The sequence below is a fragment of the Bidens hawaiensis genome, unplaced genomic scaffold (assembly GCF_021521415.1).
Source record: "Bidens hawaiensis isolate Kalapana, Puna unplaced genomic scaffold, B.hawaiensis_p1.1 tig00062494_1, whole genome shotgun sequence".
Lineage (NCBI taxonomy): Eukaryota > Viridiplantae > Streptophyta > Magnoliopsida > Asterales > Asteraceae > Bidens > Bidens hawaiensis.
Genome location: NW_027506512.1, coordinates 27275 through 46990, shown reverse-complemented (window position 1 = coordinate 46990; position 19716 = coordinate 27275). Strand labels below are relative to the sequence as shown.

The 19716-nt window shown below is 35.7% G+C and overlaps 1 protein-coding gene across 1 annotated transcript; it reads left to right on the top strand.

Annotated features, from left to right (window-relative positions):
- Positions 1–13981: 13981 nt before the first annotated feature.
- Positions 13982–18008, top strand: LOC143618045 (putative NAD(P)H dehydrogenase (quinone) FQR1-like 1). The gene is made up of 4 exons (XM_077090386.1): positions 13982–14016; positions 17134–17227; positions 17348–17610; positions 17707–18008. The coding sequence occupies exons 1-4, from the start codon at positions 13991–13993 to the stop codon at positions 17942–17944; spliced, it is 621 nt and encodes a 206-aa protein (XP_076946501.1). The 5' UTR covers positions 13982–13990; the 3' UTR covers positions 17945–18008.
- The last annotated feature ends 1708 nt before the right edge of the window (positions 18009–19716 follow it).

Sequence of the window (19716 nt, the reverse complement as noted above, 5' to 3'; positions counted from 1 at the left end):
CAATCATCCGATGCTTCATGGGTCTTTTGATTTGTATGGACTCTAAACCGCAAAAGTAATACTAAATCGTAAAAGTAATGAGTAAGGCCAAAAAATTAATAAAAAAATTAATGCAAAAAAGAAGAAAACAAACCCTCACGTGTTGCGACGGCATGCCAACACAAATTCAATTGGTGTCGATGGTATAGGAGCTAAATCGTGAACGCAATGACCAAACCAAAAATAATAACATAAAAATACAAAGATGATGTGACACAAGTGTGTGCTGCCACGCAGTCAAAGTAGATGATTGTGACACCAAATATTCATTTTTATCTTTATAAATCTATAATATGCAAAATATAGTATAATATTATAAGAATACTGAAGAAACGTGGATCGGCTCACTGGTAGACGATCAACTTTCCTCGGGTATGAGTATGCTATTTCACCGATGGTTCTCCGGAGTATGAATTCTTCCACCTACAAAACGAGCAGCACCGTGAACTTACCCCTCAGAAAGGGACAGAGGGGTCCTCTTTGGGGTAACCCTCCGGTGTGAGAATAAGAGATTGTAGGAGAAGATAATAATAATCTGAGAGTGAGTAAGGAATTGGAATGTATTTTCTTGCTTACCTCCCCTTGTGGAGGTGGTGTGGTATTTATAGTGTTAGGGTTTCCAATGATTGGGCTCAGATCCCATTAGGGCCTTTTTGGCCTTCTCCTATTGCTTTGCGCCACGTGTCCTTAGGACACCTGGTGCTTTTTCATTGATTATTCTCTGACCCAGGTATTTCACCTGACCCATGTGCAATCACGTGGTAGCACATGGGTTTTGCTGAGTTGTCCACCTTTCATTGGCAGCTGTCAACATCAGCATATTCTTATTCCTTAAAGGATACCTTCTGGAAGGTTGTCTGACGAGCACAATCAAGGTTGTCCTTATCCTGATTTGGATAAGGACGAGGTTGATTATGTGCATGTGTGATATGCGCCTATCCTGAGGATGCGCGAGGTCTTCTCTTTATTCTCACGCGCAGATGTTTCATGCGCAGATGTGATATGCGCAAGCATATGTAATATGCGCCACGCGCAGATGCGCCACGCGCAGATGTGATATTCGTGAGCATATATGATGCGTGAGCATGTGATATGCGCCACGCGCAGATGCGCCACGTGCAGATGTGATATGCGTGAGCATATATGGTGCGTGAGCATGTGATACGCGTGAGCATATGTGATGCGTGAGCATATGTGATATGCGTGAGCATATGTGATGCGTGAGCATATGTGATATGCGCCATGCGCATAGGTTTTGGCTTTGTGCCTTCATGATATCTTGATTTCAAGCCTCTTGTCTATATCTTGTGGGTTGACCCGCCCCGCTCGATGTTAAGGCGGGTACATACCTCTTCAAGCCCCCCCAGTCTAATGTGTGTCTTGTCTCGCGCGAGCGAGGTAAGATAGATATTAGACTTAATAGTTCTTTTAATAGGGTTTGTCTTTTCCTTTTTTATTTCTCATCGTTGCGCGAAATTCTACCCTTTTGGTTGAAATGAATCGTCCATGTACATGGTTGGTTGGTGCTGACATGCGTCAGAGATGGAGACATGTGTCAGACTTTTCGTGTGCTCGAGGTGCTACAGTTGCCTTTCCTGTCCCCTCACACAGTGTCAAGAACACGTGTCGCGCTCGTGTTGGCCTGCACCTGCGAGTGGGGGCGCGTGAACTCTGATCAGTACCTGTTTCGTTCCCTTTTATGTCCCCTCACACAGTGTCAGGAACACGTGTCGCGCTCGCGTTGGCCTGCACCTGCGAGTGGGGGCGCGTGAACTCTGATCAGTACCTGTTTCTCTCTCTCCTGGGCCTATAAAAGCAAGCCTTTTGAGTTGTTATTCTTCATCTTCATTGTTATTTCAGAGCTTTTTCTTTCCTTCTATTTTTATTCCGATTAAGAGCCTGTCTTTTGCTTCCAGATTTCCGTTCTTGAAGTAACCTCTGTTTGATTCACAGTTGTATGTCTGATAACCCAGACGCCACAATCTCCCCCAGTAAACGCCGTGTAAAATCATTAGTCATGTCCACTTTGAAGAAGACCGGCAAGGGAAAACGGGCTGCAGAGGCCTCGTCGGAGGAGGTGGGGAAGGGCAAGACAGTGAAGAGGTGGGATGAGATTCCCTGCAAATTGAGACAGTCTGATTTCGTCAGTCTCATCGCCTCTCAGGGTTTTCTCCCTGAGTACGGCTGTCTGCTCCCGGCGGCCGGGCAAACGGCGGCAGATCCGCCCACCGGCTATATCTCCTTATACTGCCATTTTTTCACTCACTGCAACCTTCGTCTCCCGATGACAAGGTTTATGGGTGCGCTGCTTCAATTTCATGGGATTCACATATCCCAAGTCCATCCTTTTGGACTTGTGCGCATGACTCATTTTGAGTTCATGTGCAAAGCTCAGCGCGAGGAGCCCACCCCTCGGCGCTTTCAATATTTTTATAAGCCAAAAATCCAAGATTCTTGGTTCTCGTTCATTCCTCGCAGTCAGAAGGTCAAGTGCTGCACTGTTTCCTTCAAAAGCCTTCATGACTGGTCTGAGAAATTTTTTTATATTAAGGCTGGTGTGGTTCCCATCCGCATGACCATGCGCGCGATCACCTCTGCGCCCGCGGATAAGAATGTTCTTAAAAACCCAACTGGCGCATGGGTTAATAAGTTGACTGCTGAACCATCCCCCGCCAAGAATATTTGCTAGGAGGCGCTGGTGGGGGTTGGTATGAGCAGGAGGTGGACCGACAGCGCGACTGAGCCTGTTATCCAAGTTGATGGCTTATGTGAGTTATTAGCTCATTGCATTATTTCTGCGCGAATATAATTCGTTTTGCTGATATCATTTGTCTTGTTTTATGCAGTAAGCAAGGAGTACGTCCATGCTGCCTATGATGAGCATATGGAGGGTGGCTCTGTCGCGCTGGGCGCTGGGGAAGTTGGTTTCCCCGATCGCTTCGATGATATGTTCATCCCTGTTGATTTGGGATTTTGCTTTGACAGCGATGCGCCTGGTAGGCCTTTGTACTTATGCTTATGCCTTTAGAATACCAAATTTGGTTAACATTTCTGTTGCACGTATTGTAGATGCGCTCGAGAACTATGAGCTGGAGCTCGCGGAAGAAGAGGTGGAGGAGGAAGCTGAGGTGCCACAACTCAAGCGTAAAGCTAAAGGGAAAACTGGCGCATGGGCCAGTAAAAAACAGAAGAAAAATGATGCCCCTGTTGCTCAGGATCCTCCTACTCAAGCGAAGGGACTTGAGAAAACCAAGGGGTTTACCTCCAAGTTTTCCTTGTCTTCTTTGCCTCAAGGTGTGGGCAGTCCTCCTGTCCACACGAGGTATGGTGCCGCCACCTCCTCTCTTCGCGCGGCGGAAAAGGGAAGCGGCACTGCGCCTGCTGTTTCCTCTTCTCCAACAGGTATACTTTGTTTATACTTTATGGTTTTATGAGCGTGATTCCAATAGAGTTATTAATGAATCTTTGCTCACTCAAATGTTTGTAAAGCCGGCGACCTTGGTGGATCAACCTCAGGCGCAACAAGGTACCGAGGCTGCGCCGAAGGTTGCTTTGAAGTCCCCTGTTTTATCCTCGAAAAGGGGGAAAATGGACTTCATGGCGATGTTTAACTCGCGAACGGCGGTGCGCCAAGGTATATATTGCGCTTTTATTTTCTGACTTTTTTCTTTTAGATCAAGTCATGAATCATTTCTCTTTGTTGGTTTTTTCATAGGAATTATAGCTGGCACACAAGCTGCTGGCGGCACTGCTGGCGCCGGCGCCAGCGCCGTTGGTTCTGCCCCTGCTCCTGCAAGCATTGAATCTCCCCTCATTGGGATTACTAAGGAGCAGGAGGCTGTTTTACGCGCTGATCTAGCGGCGTCGAGACCTCCCTCACCTCCTCCTGCGCGCAGCCCTCCTCGCGAGACTGGTTTTGATTTTTCCAAGTCGCAGGAGAAAAGACCTGTTACAGAGGATGATGAGGAGGTCAATTTTGAAGACTCCGATGGTGGCCGCGCAAGCCCTGTAGCGCCACGAGATTTCGTGGCGCAGCCTTCTCGTGGGGCTGGCGCTGACTTTTCTGCTTGCTCTCCGCAGGTATAAGTTCGTTTTGCTCCGCTGCGCGGACTTCCATATTAGTGTTTAGATGACTAGAACGTTGCTTTGTGTTTGCAGGAAGCCGATCACATATACCGCCCGAGATGGAATATTACTGAGGATAGCTCATTTCAGTCCATGGGTGTGTGTGAAGACTTCTGGGCTCACTCTGTGCCTCCAGCTGAAAGGAGGTTTCAGGAGGACCGCGCTCGCGTGGACTTGCTCAATGACCATATTTTTGCTGGGTCTGCGTTCTTTGCTGCCTCCCAAGAGCTTCGCTATGATTATGTAAAGGTGCGTGATGCTCTTGCGGAGGCCAAGCAAGAGGCTAAGGTGTCTGCTTGGAATCTTTCTGACGCTCGAGAGAGAGCTGAGAAACTCCAAGCAGAACTCAGCGAGAACCGAGCAAGTGCCAACGCTGCCTTCGTGAAGCGCGGGCATGAGCTGCAGGCTGCGCGGGAGAAGCTGCAGGCAGCAGAGGCGGATGCGGCCAAGTACGCGCGGCGAGTACGCGATTTGGAGCTAGATGCAGAGGCGCGTGATCAAACTCTTGTGCAGGCTATCACTGAAAAATCTTTATTAGAGAGTGAGGTTGCGCGCCTTAAGAAAGAGCTTGTGGCCGCGCGGGCAGAGAAGGATGAAGCCCTGGCGACGGCAGCGTCTGGCCAAGAAGAGCTCGATGCTGCGCGAGCGGAAAGGAATGAGGCCTTGGCGGCAGCAGCGTCCGACAGAGAAGAGCTAAAACAGACCAAGGAAACTGTTGAGTTGTTAAACTCTCAGATTCCTGCTCTTGAGACGTCTGTTTCTTCCCACGGATGGCGCCAATGAAGAAACGTGGATCGGCTCACTGGTAGACGATCAACTTTCCTCGGGTATGAGTATGCTATTTCACCGATGGTTCTCCGGAGTATGAATTCTTCCACCTACAAAACGAGCAGCACCGTGAACTTACCCCTCAGAAAGGGACAGAGGGGTCCTCTTTGGGGTAACCCTCCGGTGTGAGAATAAGAGATTGTAGGAGAAGATAATAATAATCTGAGAGTGAGTAAGGAATTGGAATGTATTTTCTTGCTTACCTCCCCTTGTGGAGGTGGTGTGGTATTTATAGTGTTAGGGTTTCCAATGATTGGGCTCAGATCCCATTAGGGCCTTTTTGGCCTTCTCCTATTGCTTTGCGCCACGTGTCCTTAGGACACCTGGTGCTTTTTCATTGATTATTCTCTGACCCAGGTATTTCACCTGACCCATGTGCAATCACGTGGTAGCACATGGGTTTTGCTGAGTTGTCCACCTTTCATTGGCAGCTGTCAACATCAGCATATTCTTATTCCTTAAAGGATACCTTCTGGAAGGTTGTCTGACGAGCACAATCAATGTTGTCCTTATCCTGATTTGGATAAGGACGAGGTTGATTATGTGCATGTGTGATATGCGCCTATCCTGAGGATGCGCGAGGTCTTCTCTTTATTCTCACGCGCAGATGTTTCATGCGCAGATGTGATATGCGCAAGCATATGTAATATGCGCCACGCGCAGATGTGATATGCGTGAGCATATATGATGCGTGAGCATGTGATATGCGCCACGCGCAGATGCGCCACGCGCAGATGTGATATGCGTGAGCATATATGGTGCGTGAGCATGTGATACGCGTGAGCATATGTGATGCGTGAGCATATGTGATATGCGTGAGCATATGTGATATGCGCCATGCGCATAGGTTTTGGCTTTGTGCCTTCATGATATCTTGATTTCAAGCCTCTTGTCTATATCTTGTGGGTTGACCCGCCCCGCTCGATGTTAAGGCGGGTACATACCTCTTCAAATACGATATAGTATTAGATTCACCGTTTGATAGTAGACAGATTAGTAGGTGTATAATACGGAGTAAATAATTAAAATGATAAAAAAAAGTATCTATATCTATATATTCTATTAAAAAATTTCATTTGGCTAATCTACCTATACTATTAAATTAATAGACTTTTTAAACAAATGTCTTCTTCTTATTGGTCAGTCTCTCTATAATTTTCATATATACTAAGGCCTTCTAAGAATTTCTTTATATTAAAATAATTCAAAAATAAATTATTATATTTTTTCAATAAACCTTTTTATTTCCTTTATAATAAATTAAGCACTTAATGTCAATATTACCGGAGATCTGTTTTTTTTTTCAAAATCATAATTCTATTTATCTCACATTGCTATAATAACAAACTGGATTTTAGAAATCTCTCTATCAAATAGTGTTTGACATGGATAATCAATTTAGGTTTCACGAATCATCACCAACAAACAACCCTAAATCGATTTGGGGCTTAAAATAGCCAACTTCTCAAACCTGGATTCAATTTTCGTTCCAATTTCTTTCGACTGTCAACACGAATTGTCTCTCTACACTATTACAAAATCGAATCCAATTCAGGTATGAACTCTAATCGATGAATATTAAGCATTCCTATAATTTCTTAGTAATATAATAATTCAAAAATAAATAAATATTAAATTACCAAAACAGAAAATTTTAAATATTAAATTATTACTATTGAGGATGCATTGATTTAAGGAAATAGTTTAATATGAGAATATCATTTGAAGAAGTTTGACCACTATTTATTTTGCCAACTATTTTACTTGCTAGTCAAATGTTTTAATGGCCACATTAATTGGGATCATTCGGTTTCAATTCTTCAAAGATATATATATAACTTACCAGCCATCTACCTCAAGTAAAGTTAACCCTAATTTCAATATGGCCGCTCAAAATCCAATAGATTATGCAGTAGTTGTTCTCCATATGGTATTAAGATTGTGAATATTGTCTCTATTGTTTGTTAATCTAAGTTTTACTTTATTTAGGTTTTTAATCGGTTGATTGTGTTTTGCAAAGTATTTTGATTCCTATCTTTATGTTCATTGTTTGACCATCATGGCAACGCTTGATTTTTATTCGTTTATTAATGTTCTCTATCTAAATATTTGATTTTTAGGGTTTTAGAATTTATTTACAAGAGTGTTAAAACTCTTCTTGGCTTTGTGTTAATTATTTCTGGTTTTTGCAAGCCTATTGTTCCTGCAAGGTACAATCTTATTCCTCTTTGGTATTGTTTATGAATTTAATGATTGAGTGCACGTTTATTGTTTGTGAAATTAATAATTGAGTGCAAATTTACTTAGTAATGCTAAAAGTATCAAATTCCCTACCAAAATACTATGATAGTATTTACCAAAATAACACTTTTAGACAAAATGCTCTATTTTAATGTATTAACACTGTTTGATCTTGAAAAATCGAATAATCATAAAACAATTAAATTTGTTTGTTATTGATTTTTAAAAGTAAACATTCATGGTGCAATAAAATGGAATTTAGTTATTTTATAAATATGAAAAAGTATACATACAGAGTAAGCTATATAAAGTTTGTTGAAAACTAAAATAATATGGAACATTGATCAAGTTTTATCGGTGTAAGTTTTATTATTATGAGAAAAACCTTTTTATTAGCCATTTAATCATTGTTATTTATTTTAGAGATTCTGACAACCGGATATAATTTAGGACTTGTGATTGTGACGACAGTCGGAAGTACTAGGCCATATATGAAGGCAAATATATCATTTTAGGTTTCATATTTTTTATGCATTTCTAAGTGTTCATACATTTTGTTTTGAAGATAAGGGGTTTACAACATTCTCGTATATCTAAAATTAAATTTTAATAGTGAATTTTATTATGCTGACCAATAATTATTATTTTGACATATAGTTATACTTTCTATATATGTGAAGCTCTTTGAATTTAAGCTTTTGTATTTTATTTTGACCAATAATTATATTTTAAATAAAACTTTAATTACATAATATTTTTTTATAAAAAATTAGACTTTCTATATACGTGAATATGTAAATCCGTTTAAACTTAAGTTTTTTCAAATCATTTTGAAACTATTAAATATGTATTTTTATACATATTAGTCAACTTCATTTTCATATTGTTTGTTTTGGATTGTCATCATGTTCATATTCTTAAATGTCAAAATGAAGCCATCACCTCGTGATACAGAACCTAAAATCAATGGTTAATATTCGAGTTTTGTATTCTCTATGGTTTACTAAAGCAATTACAAAACATATTCTACATTGTTATATTCAGAATACTTTACTTTTAAGATGTCTTTTTTGACTTTTCTTAAAATGATTTTTAGAAATAATTTATTTTTTTCAAAAGATTAGACTCTTTACCTTTCCATAATTCTTAACACATAGCCGTTAACCGTTTATTTATTCAAACAATTTTTTTAAACAATTTATATATTTTCCTTATTTACCAAAATCAAATACTTATTTTGTATTAATTATAGTTAATTAGGTTTTGACCTTTTCTTAAGATAGGTATTCAAGTTGTTTGTATTAGTTCATATTTTTTTAAGATAAGAAGTTAGTGAGTAGCATCCATTCTTTTTTATTTTTCCTCTCTAAATAATTACTTTGTAAATTTTGACATAAAGAATGCTTGTTTGCTTCGTTTATTCTCGCAGGTTGCGATATGGTTGTGAGTACAGACTGTGTTTTTTTTTATTCAATTCAGTATTGTATTCTAATAAATGATGTTTAGGTAAATTTTAGTAATGATTTCATAAATCTTATATGCAACCAAATATGAATGCTTACTCTTTTAGTTTATTGAGTGCTCATAACAAAAACATAAAAATGATGGTGTGTCAATTATTTTATTTTGTCCGAGACATTGGTTCAACGTTTAATTTTGTTTAGCTTGGTATATGTTTGATGCGTTAATAATTTTATAAACACTTGAAGTGATCATGTTTATGGTTAGGCTACATAGCATAATTCATGGCATAACTTTTCATCTATGGTAAATTTTTTTATTCCTACAAATTTAATTAACGATTTTTATATTTCTACCCGTGTAATACACGGGTCAATAACCTAGTTTCTATTGGTTCATTACTATAGTTTCCATACATACTAAGGCTTCTCAAGTTTTCTTGGTAATTAAATAATTCAAAAATAAATAATATTATTCAAAAGTAACAATTCAATTCATATATTAATGCTAATGATTATGATATTAAATAAAATAGTAACTCCTAATTTACATATGTGAAGTTGAATACTATTTAACTCCACACATTTTGGTCATATATATTCAACACATAATGTTGGTGGATTAGACACTTTTACATTAATGATTTTATAATACTTTATTCCGTTTGAAGTTAACCGTTATTCTTCATGTCAAGTAGACTAAAGTATGTTATTTACGTTTTCCGAGTAATGTTTATAACTTCCATGTTTTTACAATTATATTATGAACATCCAATAAAAAAGCCACAATTGTGACTTAACTTAATACTCTATGTTGTCCCGTTTTTCTAGTTGTTACGTTTTGTGTATTAAAATCCTTCATAATTAAAAGTTTTTTTTATTACATCGAAGCAGAAGGTAAGCGGACAACAAACTGCGCCGCTACCCCCTTTTCAAATTGCAAAACCCAATCTTTTAAACAGCCTATAAACGTTTTTTTCTGTCAACATTTATGGTGTTCCTCATTTTCATATAATAACTTTGTTATATTATATTACAAATGTCTTTAAAATCAAAGAAGCGCAATTTTGTTCAATCAACTCTTTCAATAAAAGGAGTAATTCAAACGGTTAGTCATTTTAATATTCTTTATTTACCCTTCAAATGTTATATAATAATGCTTTTTTTATATATAAAAGTGGAGTGTCAACACCAAGAGAACCACCGAGTAGCATTGAACGGTAACAAATTATTTATAACGCTTTAAAACAGTAACATATCTTAAAATTCATTTTTTTATGTTATTAGCTTCAAGTTAAAGCTTACATAAAAGGATACAATATATTATAAACATGAACAAGTATTTCTACATCGCGCGTTGCGACGGTGCGGGTTAAATGCGTTATATGTTCGAAGGCTATCACGTTTTGCGACGGGCACGCGGCGAGAAGTCAGTTGATATTGCTTTGATTATTATGGTAAAAGTTTTGTGGCAAAAGTTTCATCAACAAAGTTGATGGGCCAAAAAGTAAATATATGAAACTAAGTTGAGGGGTAAAGAAAATATAAGTGTAAAAACCTTTATGTCAAAAGTCTAATAAACCAAAGTTTGTAATAAAACTGGTTATAAAATTATAAGAAAAAAAAATTTAGTTTTTACCTTTTAAATGCATATATAATACTCGTGCAATTGTTAGTTGTATATTATGTAGAAAGATTTGAAAATTGATATAAATAGTAAATGTGTGAGTGTAGAAAATAATGGTTTTCAATATATATATATATATATATGTATGTATGTATTGTCAAATAACAATTGATTTTTATATACTATCAATTATACAAAATGTAACATACATAATTTGTAAAAAATAAGTAAACTAACATAATGAGATATGTTGTAACCATCATTTTCAATGCTATTGACAACATATTTTAAATTATTTTAACACTTAATGCCGAAATTCAACTTTGGTTGTTTTTGTTAGCTTCTAATAAATAATAAATGGAATATCTTATATAATAGTAAGCAAGTTTCAAAAGTGTTCCAATTAAGTTACTCATGTAATTTTTCCTTAAATTGAGTATCTAAATCTTCAAATCGAGTCTCACCGGTATTTTTGTGCGTCAAGAAAGAAATGAAGGATATTTAAAAATATAAAAAATTGTTTTTTATATTAAAATTTAAAAATAAAAAATAAAATACCGCATTAGTTTACTTACTATTAAAATTTTAAAGTATATTGTTTAGATATTCCTATTGAAGTTATGAATTTTTAAAAATATATTAACTTCTACAGATATTAACACCGCATTAGTTTAGTTTCCTCAGTACAATTGATAACATTTTTTGGGTTTATTTTAAATACTTAGCTAATTCGCCTAAATCCAATTACATTATAATTTTTATATAGTGTGTACGTATTTTTCGGCATGATGCTTCGTAAGGACGACCAACATGATAAGTTTTAGTTATCTTTTTGACAATATACTTTCTTATTTTAAGTCTGTAAGTTCTAAATTATGTGTTTGCAGTATTTATTAAAATATTTATTTGTGAAATATATATGTTTTTATAGATTTTTTCATGTTTATATGATTTACATTATATTTATTTGTGTATTTAAATTACGTACGTGATAAATATTATGTTGTCATCCCAAAAAATATATACTACAAATTATCTTATCATTTAAAATTATATGTGTTTGTTAGACGATTTCTATATTTCCACCCGTGTCGTACACGGGTCAATAATCTAGTATATGCATCAAATCTTGAACACAAGCCATACTTTTTCAAACTTCATTATAAAATAATATAATGAGGTTTAAAGGTATAATGTTTGAAAAGGTATGGGTTGTTATCATAAAACGTTTAAATTATAGGTAAATGGAATAGCTTTAATAACAATTAATTTGTGAATATTGAGTAGCCTTTAATAGCAATTGAAGCACTTAAATTTATTAAGAAAAAATAATGGTGTTATAACGCAATTTTAATAATGAATATGGTTGAAAAAGAATGTAACTGTAAGTCAAAATATCATTATTAGTTTTTTTAGAAATATATTTATTATCATTCATTATCATTAAAGAGTGTTAGTTATATTAGGACAATCATAGAACACGATAATCAAAATAAAACAACATTATAAAGAGGTTAGATATGAACGTCTTATCGATTTAGATTAAACCCTAGATCGATTAACATGAGATATACAGGATTATGATACCGCATAAACGTAAGATAATCTTTGGGATTTGATAATTGTTATGAAACTAGTGTTTTTACTCGGCGCGTTGCACCAGGCAGGTTGTTAAAACTCGGGCGTTGTTAAAACACGAACATTGTAGGTCCCGGATTTGAGGCTATAAGTCAACACGAATTCGGTTAGTTTTGGTTATGTGCGTTATGACTTCGGAACTAAAACAAAAAATAAAAGAAAAGCAATTTAAAAACTGAGGTGGACCAATGAGGTGGCTTCGGTCAGTAAAGCTCGTGCTTTGGTAAAACCTGAGCATTGAGGCGATGAGTCTACACAAATTTGGTCGGTCTCTGTCACGCTCGTTACGATACCAGAACTAAAAAAACAAAAACAAAAACAATATCCGGTCAGCTTTCTTTATTGTACCGATACTAAAACAAAATACGGTGATTGTATGCTAATTGGGTCGGTTTCACTTAACAACAAGACTATCTGGTCCATGCCAAAGTTAATGTTGAAGGACAAACCATTCTACCATACACAAATACATAAATAACACAATTAAAAAAATAAAACCATAATCTGCGCCATCAGGGATTCGAACCCGGGTTGCAAGTCGGAACCACCAAACAACAAAGCCATCCTGCCAACACCAATGCATGTGCTAACTATCAAAACCATTATTACATATACAAAAACAGAAAAAGCCAAATTTGTGGCACCAAAGTTCTCAATTATACTAATTAGATAATGTGATTGATTTTCGAGAAAAGTGGTTAAATGACAAGAGGGAGAGAAAAAAAGAACGGGTATTAGGTTTTTTAATGTTGTGGTTTAAATAATATGAAGGAGATGAGTTGGCGATTAGTAAGATAGAAAAATTATGAAATGACATCTAGTTAGTATCTAGATGGAGGCCCCATAATGATGCAATCTGGAAAATTGTTGTTTGTTTCAATAGTATAGTAAGATATCATAGCTAGGGTAAAGTTAAAACGTAAATGGAAACAAAAATGAGAAGTGAGAGAAGGATTTGTGGTCACATAAAAAAACCCTAAAAAATCAAAAAAATAATAATAACAAAATCATAACTCAATATATAAATAGTAAAACAAAAAAATTAAAAACCAAAATGTTTCCCTCGTCATTCCCGTTAAAAAAAACCCCGATGAAAAGACACAATGCCGGCAAAAAAGACACGACGACGAAGATGAACAAACAACACAATGATAAACATAAAAAGACATAATAGATCGCAAAATATAACACAATGTCAAATAAAATATGACGCAATGTTGAGTAAGAGCATGTTTGGGATTGAGCTTGAAAAATGCTTATTAGCTTGTTATGTTTTTTTAAAAAGCCATTTTGAAAAGCCTGGATTTGAGACTTTTTGAAAACTGTTTTTTAATTCTTTAAAAAGCTAAAACAAGAAAGATTTTTGTGATTGCCAAACACATTTTAATTTATTAGCTTTTTGAAGTACACCAATAAGCCAATAAGCATTTTTCAAACTCAATCCAAAACATACTCTAATATAACACAATATAAAAAAACACAATTAATGACGAAAATAAACGCAAATCACAATTATTCTTTTCATCTAACATTGTGTTTTTTTCGAGTGTTTTTTTATGAGAACGAGGAAGATGGTGAAAACATTTTTCTTTTTTTATTAAATTTTGAGTTATGTTTCTTGTATTAATTTTTCATTATTTTTCTGAGGGGTTTTTCGTTACGAACCTTTTCTATCTTTCTTATTTTTGTCCCAATCTGTAGAATAACTTTATCCATCATAGCTAATGCAACATAATAAAGCTAGAACCCCGCATTCAACCCGAACCCGACCCGTAGCAATAATAATGATAGTGGTAGTAAGTTTAGGGAGACGTCTTTAGGAATGAAAAATGATGATGGGCGTGACAACAACATGCCATCATTACCCACGCACATCATCCACCAATACGACGCCGTTCCGTATTAAATTCCGCCAGCTGGCCTTATGTCAACTCCCCCAGTATAAATACCACACGCTAGTGCTCATTGTTGGCAAGTCAATTCAATCAGTTTCGTCTTACAGTTGACCACAAAACACACAGCATCATCTTCCATGGCTACTACTAAAGTGTATATCGTGTACGTGCTTTCATTTTAATCTGTTATTGATCTGTTAATATGAACTTGTGTGATTCAGATCGGTTGATTAAGTTAGTGATGATATGACGTGTTTAGGTTTAAATTAGTAATATCGATAGCATTATTATTATAATTATTATTATATTACTATTATATGTATTGTGAACAACATTCAATCGGTTAGAACGATCTGTTAGTTATTGTGAATGAATATGAATCTGTGCGACTCAGATCGGTTGATTAAATTATATGTATTCATAGAATTAGTTAATTAGTGATTATATGATCTGTTTAGGTTTAAATTAGTATTATCGATAGTAGCATTAGCATTATTATTATTATTATTATTATTATTATTATTAGAGTAAACTGTGGTTTTCGTCCTTGTGGTTTGCCCAAATATGCGATTTTAGTCCAATAGTTTCAAATTTGTGATTTTCATTCCAGTGGTTTCATTTCACTTGCAGTTAAACCCGATCACACTAACCCCGTTAAGTCTGGCCATTCACATGAGGGGCAGTTTTGTCTTTTTCCTCCCCAAATAAACCCCAGCCCTAATTCGCAAACCCCCTCATGTGAGAGGTCTGGGTGTATTTGGGAAAAAAGGACAAAATGCCCCTAACGTGACAGGCACGTTGATGGGTTTAACGGTCAGACTTAACGGGGTTAGTGGGATCGGGTTTAATTGCAAGTGAAATGAAACCACAGGGACGAAAATCACAAATTTGAAACTATTGGACTAAAATCACTGATTTGGACAAAGCACAGGGACGAAAACCGCATTTTACTCTTATTATTATTATTATTATTATTATTGTGAAGAGCATTCAATCGGTTTTGAATATGAACGGTTAGAACGATCTGTTAGTTACCGTGAATGAATATGAATGTGTGCGATTCGGACCGGTTGATTGAAATTGGAGCGTTGATGAGTGATTGATGATGATATATTGATATGTGTTTAGGTTTAACAATATTAGTTAATGAGTAATAGGAAGCAGCATTAGATGTGCTTGTTGGCGAGCTACTCAAGATCGGCTTGCTAAAAAGCTCGATCGTGCCGAGCTTAATTGAGCCCGAGGCCGAGCTTTACTTATCGAGCTCTAGCCGGCTCGCGAGCGTAAATGAGCCTGTCATCAATAAAATTTTTTAAATATATATTTAATAATTATTAATTAATATATATAATGTTATGAAAAATATATATAATTAACTAAATAATATATATTATTTTATACATAAAATTATAATAGAAAAAATATATAAAAATATTATAATTATAGAAAAAATAATTGATGAATAGTAAATGAGCCGAGCTCGAGTTTGAAAATTTACTCACACGCGGACATCGAGCTTTGAAAATAGAGCTCGAGCTCTATGTAAGTTAAATGAGCTGAGCTTGAGCCCAGTCGAGCTCGGGCTCGGCTCGGCTTGTTTGCACCCCTCAATGTGCATTTGAAGAACATTCGGTTTGAATTTTTAAGCGTTGAACGAACGGTCTATTAGTTGTTACGGATGAGTATGAAGTTATGCGATCTAGGTCAGTTGATTATTTTTGTAGTTTGAATAAATATAGAATTGGTACTGCTGGTTTTCTAAAATGAGGTTTGATTTGAGTTTGGAGTGTTGAGAGTGACGAGATAATATGTTTAGGTGTCGAAATAGTTAATTGTTGATTGGAAGTTGAGTTAGACGTGCATTTTCGATGGATCGATCGGTTGATTAAATTCATGGTTAAAATGGGGGTTGCAGCGCAGCTTGTTGCCTGCTTACATGTCTGGCTATTGAAATGGGATCCGTTATTTAATATTATACACAATTAAATAAAAAAAATTAGGTATGATTTGAATTCGAGTGTTAGATGAGTGATGATTGTGTTTGGGTGTAGAATTAATGATCAAAAGTAGAATTAGATGTGCAATTTGGTGAGATCGATTGATTAGTAAATGTTTACAATTGTCGTCCTGCTAAAACTGCTTATGCTTAACAGAGATCGGTACTGGTACCGTACTGAAATATTTTGATACTGAAAACGAGTAAAATCATATACAAATATTCAAATACCATACCAATTTTTTCCAGTTCGGTACCGGTACCCTTAAAAATACTGAATGTAGGGTACCGATACTGAAAACATGAAAAACGAGTACCGGTGTCTTTAAAAATACCGAAAATGCAGGGTACCGGTATTGAAAACATGAAAAACGAGTACCAGTACCGATTTTGTTCGGTCAGTACCATATCAGTATTGGGATTCGGTAAAAAAATGCTCATCTCCTTTGTGGTATTAGGAATAAGAAATTTTGTGTCTGTTTATGAATGTTGTTGTAAATTGTAATGCACTGATTTTGATTGATATAATGACTGCTGAAACAATAAAATTACTTAATGAAAACATGTTTCTTAGAATATGGAAAGTAATAAACCAAATTATGGACCAGTGGAAGAAACATTGAATTGAGAAAGATGTGTTGCTAGTCCTTTGGTAGCAAGTAACATGGTGCAAGAAGTTTAAGATTATAAAAGATTTAGGTAATGATTAAGACACCACATAAGGCATTTAGTTATATTGTGTCTAGTATGTACCAGAACCTTACATCACACCTGACACATGTCAAGGTGTATTAATATGTTAGGTGTAGAATGTACTTATTCTTTTTGTCTTGTTTGTGATCATCTAATAGTGTCTTATTACCAGGACTGTAGGAAAGTCACAAGTTGTTCACAGAAAGTTATAAACAGTGTTCTTTGAGCTCAATAAGTATTACATTCATACTAGATAATGTGGATCTGCTCAAAAGAAACAATTATATGAATCTTAAACTTTTGATTTTGATAAAATCAGTTATATCAGTGTATAAATGCTTAATAAAAATAATTCTTTTCAGTTTCCCTGCAAGTCTGCAACAACTATGAAATGCCTATTTTTTTTCCAATTTATTTAAGAGACCGAGTTTTGCGTAAACTTGCTATGATCCTGTAAACGCTATCAAGTCCTTAAAGACTGATATTTCTATCTTTTCTTATTACAGAAACAAATCACATTTTAGTAATTTACTGTATTTGTTATATAAACGACTTTCTCGGTTACCGACAGTTAATTCTTTTCTGTAACAGGTACTACTCGATGTATGGACATGTCGAAAAGCTAGCTGAAGAAATCAAAAAAGGAGCCGCGTCTGTTGAAGGAGTTGAAGCCAAATTATGGCAGGTAGATAATATGTTTATCTTGTTTGTAATCCTGACACAACGAGTAACGGGCCTGGTCAGTTCGGGTCAGGTCAAATAAAGTTTATTATTAACTTATTATTTAATTTTTAATTCAATGCAGGTCCCGGAGACACTGCACGAAGACGTGCTCGGGAAAATGAGCGCACCACCAAAGAGCGACATTCCAATCATCACAGCAAACGAGCTTGCTGAAGCAGATGGATATGTGTTCGGGTTTCCAACAAGATTCGGTATGATGTCGGCTCAATTCAAAGCCTTCTTTGACTCCACTGGTGGCCTTTGGAGAACCCAACAGCTTGCTGGCAAGCCAGCTGGCATCTTCTACAGCACCGGATCCCAAGGTGGCGGTCAAGAAACTACCGCGTAAGTAAAAATATCATATCCAGTTATCCAAAATTAATGAAAAGATAGTTACAATAAACACTAACTAATATATTTTATATGATGTTTTATCTACAGTTTGACCGCGATAACTCAACTTGTTCACCATGGAATGATATTTGTGCCAATCGGGTACACATTCGGGGCGGGTATGTTTGAAATGGAGCAGGTGAAAGGTGGAAGCCCGTACGGTGCAGGGACGTACGCTGGGGATGGTTCCAGACAACCATCTGATCTCGAGCTAGAACAGGCGTTTCACCAGGGAAAACATATCGCCACCGTTGCTAAGAAACTCAAGGGAGCTGCTGCTGCATAATGGTTTAATATCTCTATATGTGATTGCTAAAAGATGATTGTTGCTTTTTTTAAAAATATTTTGATGTTCGTTTAATGTCGTTTTTTCGTTATTGTTGGGTCATAAACACCAATAATATATATGATTTGTTATACATGGTTCAAAAGAAGCATGATACATATGGAGATGCAATGAATGAGTAAACTTAAAATTTGAAATTGTGTGTTCATTGTGCACAAAATGTGATCTTAAAACTTAACTTGTGTTCTTACGGGTTTACGGCCTTTTTTGTTGGGTTTGTGAAGGCTTGGGCCTCGGTTTGGACCTAGTTACTTTGAAGAGTTGTTTTATTGGGTTAATGAAGATTGAAGACATTGAGAGATTTTGAACCGACACTCTATCTCATTATCGGGGCCTATTTATATTTTCTTGTCCTATAAAGTTTGAAACGTTAGTTTAATCTCCTTCTCTCTATATATAAAGATATTCTAATCATTATACTTATAATGTCTCATCATGAGAGCAGAAAGCAATAATAGGACAGCTTAGACCGAACCATATAAGTTTTAGTGTTTTTATTTTTAGCCTCACTTAACCGATTTGCACAATTTCACTCATATTGGTTAGTTTTCTTTTGGTTCATAACTTCAAAATCTGGTTCATTCTATTCATGTTGTGTCATTAAAGTATGCTCGGTCTAATATCAATATTAATGTTGTATTGTTGTGCTTATATGCAGTGACGAAACTTGAACTTTATATTGGAGGGGCCGAAAATAATCAAACTTTCGAATCATCAAACTTTGAATCACAACCAGCAGATAGCGATTGACATGGATAAGAGGCTTTTTAAAAGATTGGTATAAGCCATTTTTTCTCTAAAATATGTTTAGAATAAGAAAATATTAGACTAAAAAGGTTATCGTTAAAAAAAGTTAACATAATTGCAATTTTTTTTAAAAATTGTCCGAAAACTATACAACAAATATTAACCTAAATCAATAAAATGCTAAGCCATATATGCATGAGATAAAGTAAAATAAAAAAAAATCAAAATACTTGTTAAAAAACTATCAGCTTCTAATGCATCAATCCGTTCACTGTAATAAAACTATTTTTTGTTTCACTTTTACGAGACTTAACACTTAATCTTGTCACATATCAGATAAGAAAATTTGCAACTATATCTCTCTCACTCATGGACGTCCTTGTTCGCCGAAAAAAAACCATTCATGTTCTTTTCATACTACTATTTTTACTGTCATTTCTCTAAAACACAATGATTCAAGAAGTCAAAGTTCAAACCCTAAAAAACCAACTCCTACAAAAACCCATATCAATGAAATTCTTGGTCGGAAAATAAGGGGGGGGGGGGGATGCCATATCAATAAGGTTCTTTTAAAACATATTCTTGGCCTCTCAAATAGCAGGGCCGGCCCTAGGCAAGGGCAAGCCGGACTCACAGTCTAGACACACTTATTTTTTTCGAGGCACTAAGTTTATATACGTATTTTAAAATATAAAACTGAAAGACTTGTTGGGCCCTTTATATAAAACATTACACCCTCAAAACTAATCATTTTGTTATATTTATTGTTATAACAAAATTAGCTTATATAATTCGTTAGGGCCTAAAGTCTAGGGCACTTGAATATTCAGGACCGACTATGTCAAATAGCTCTGTAATTATTCACATTCGTAGTTTGGTTGAGCAATCATATCTCAATAAATACAAATGCTTATTTCTCTCACTTTGTTTGAGAAACTCACATAAGAATATGAGATAATTCTTTT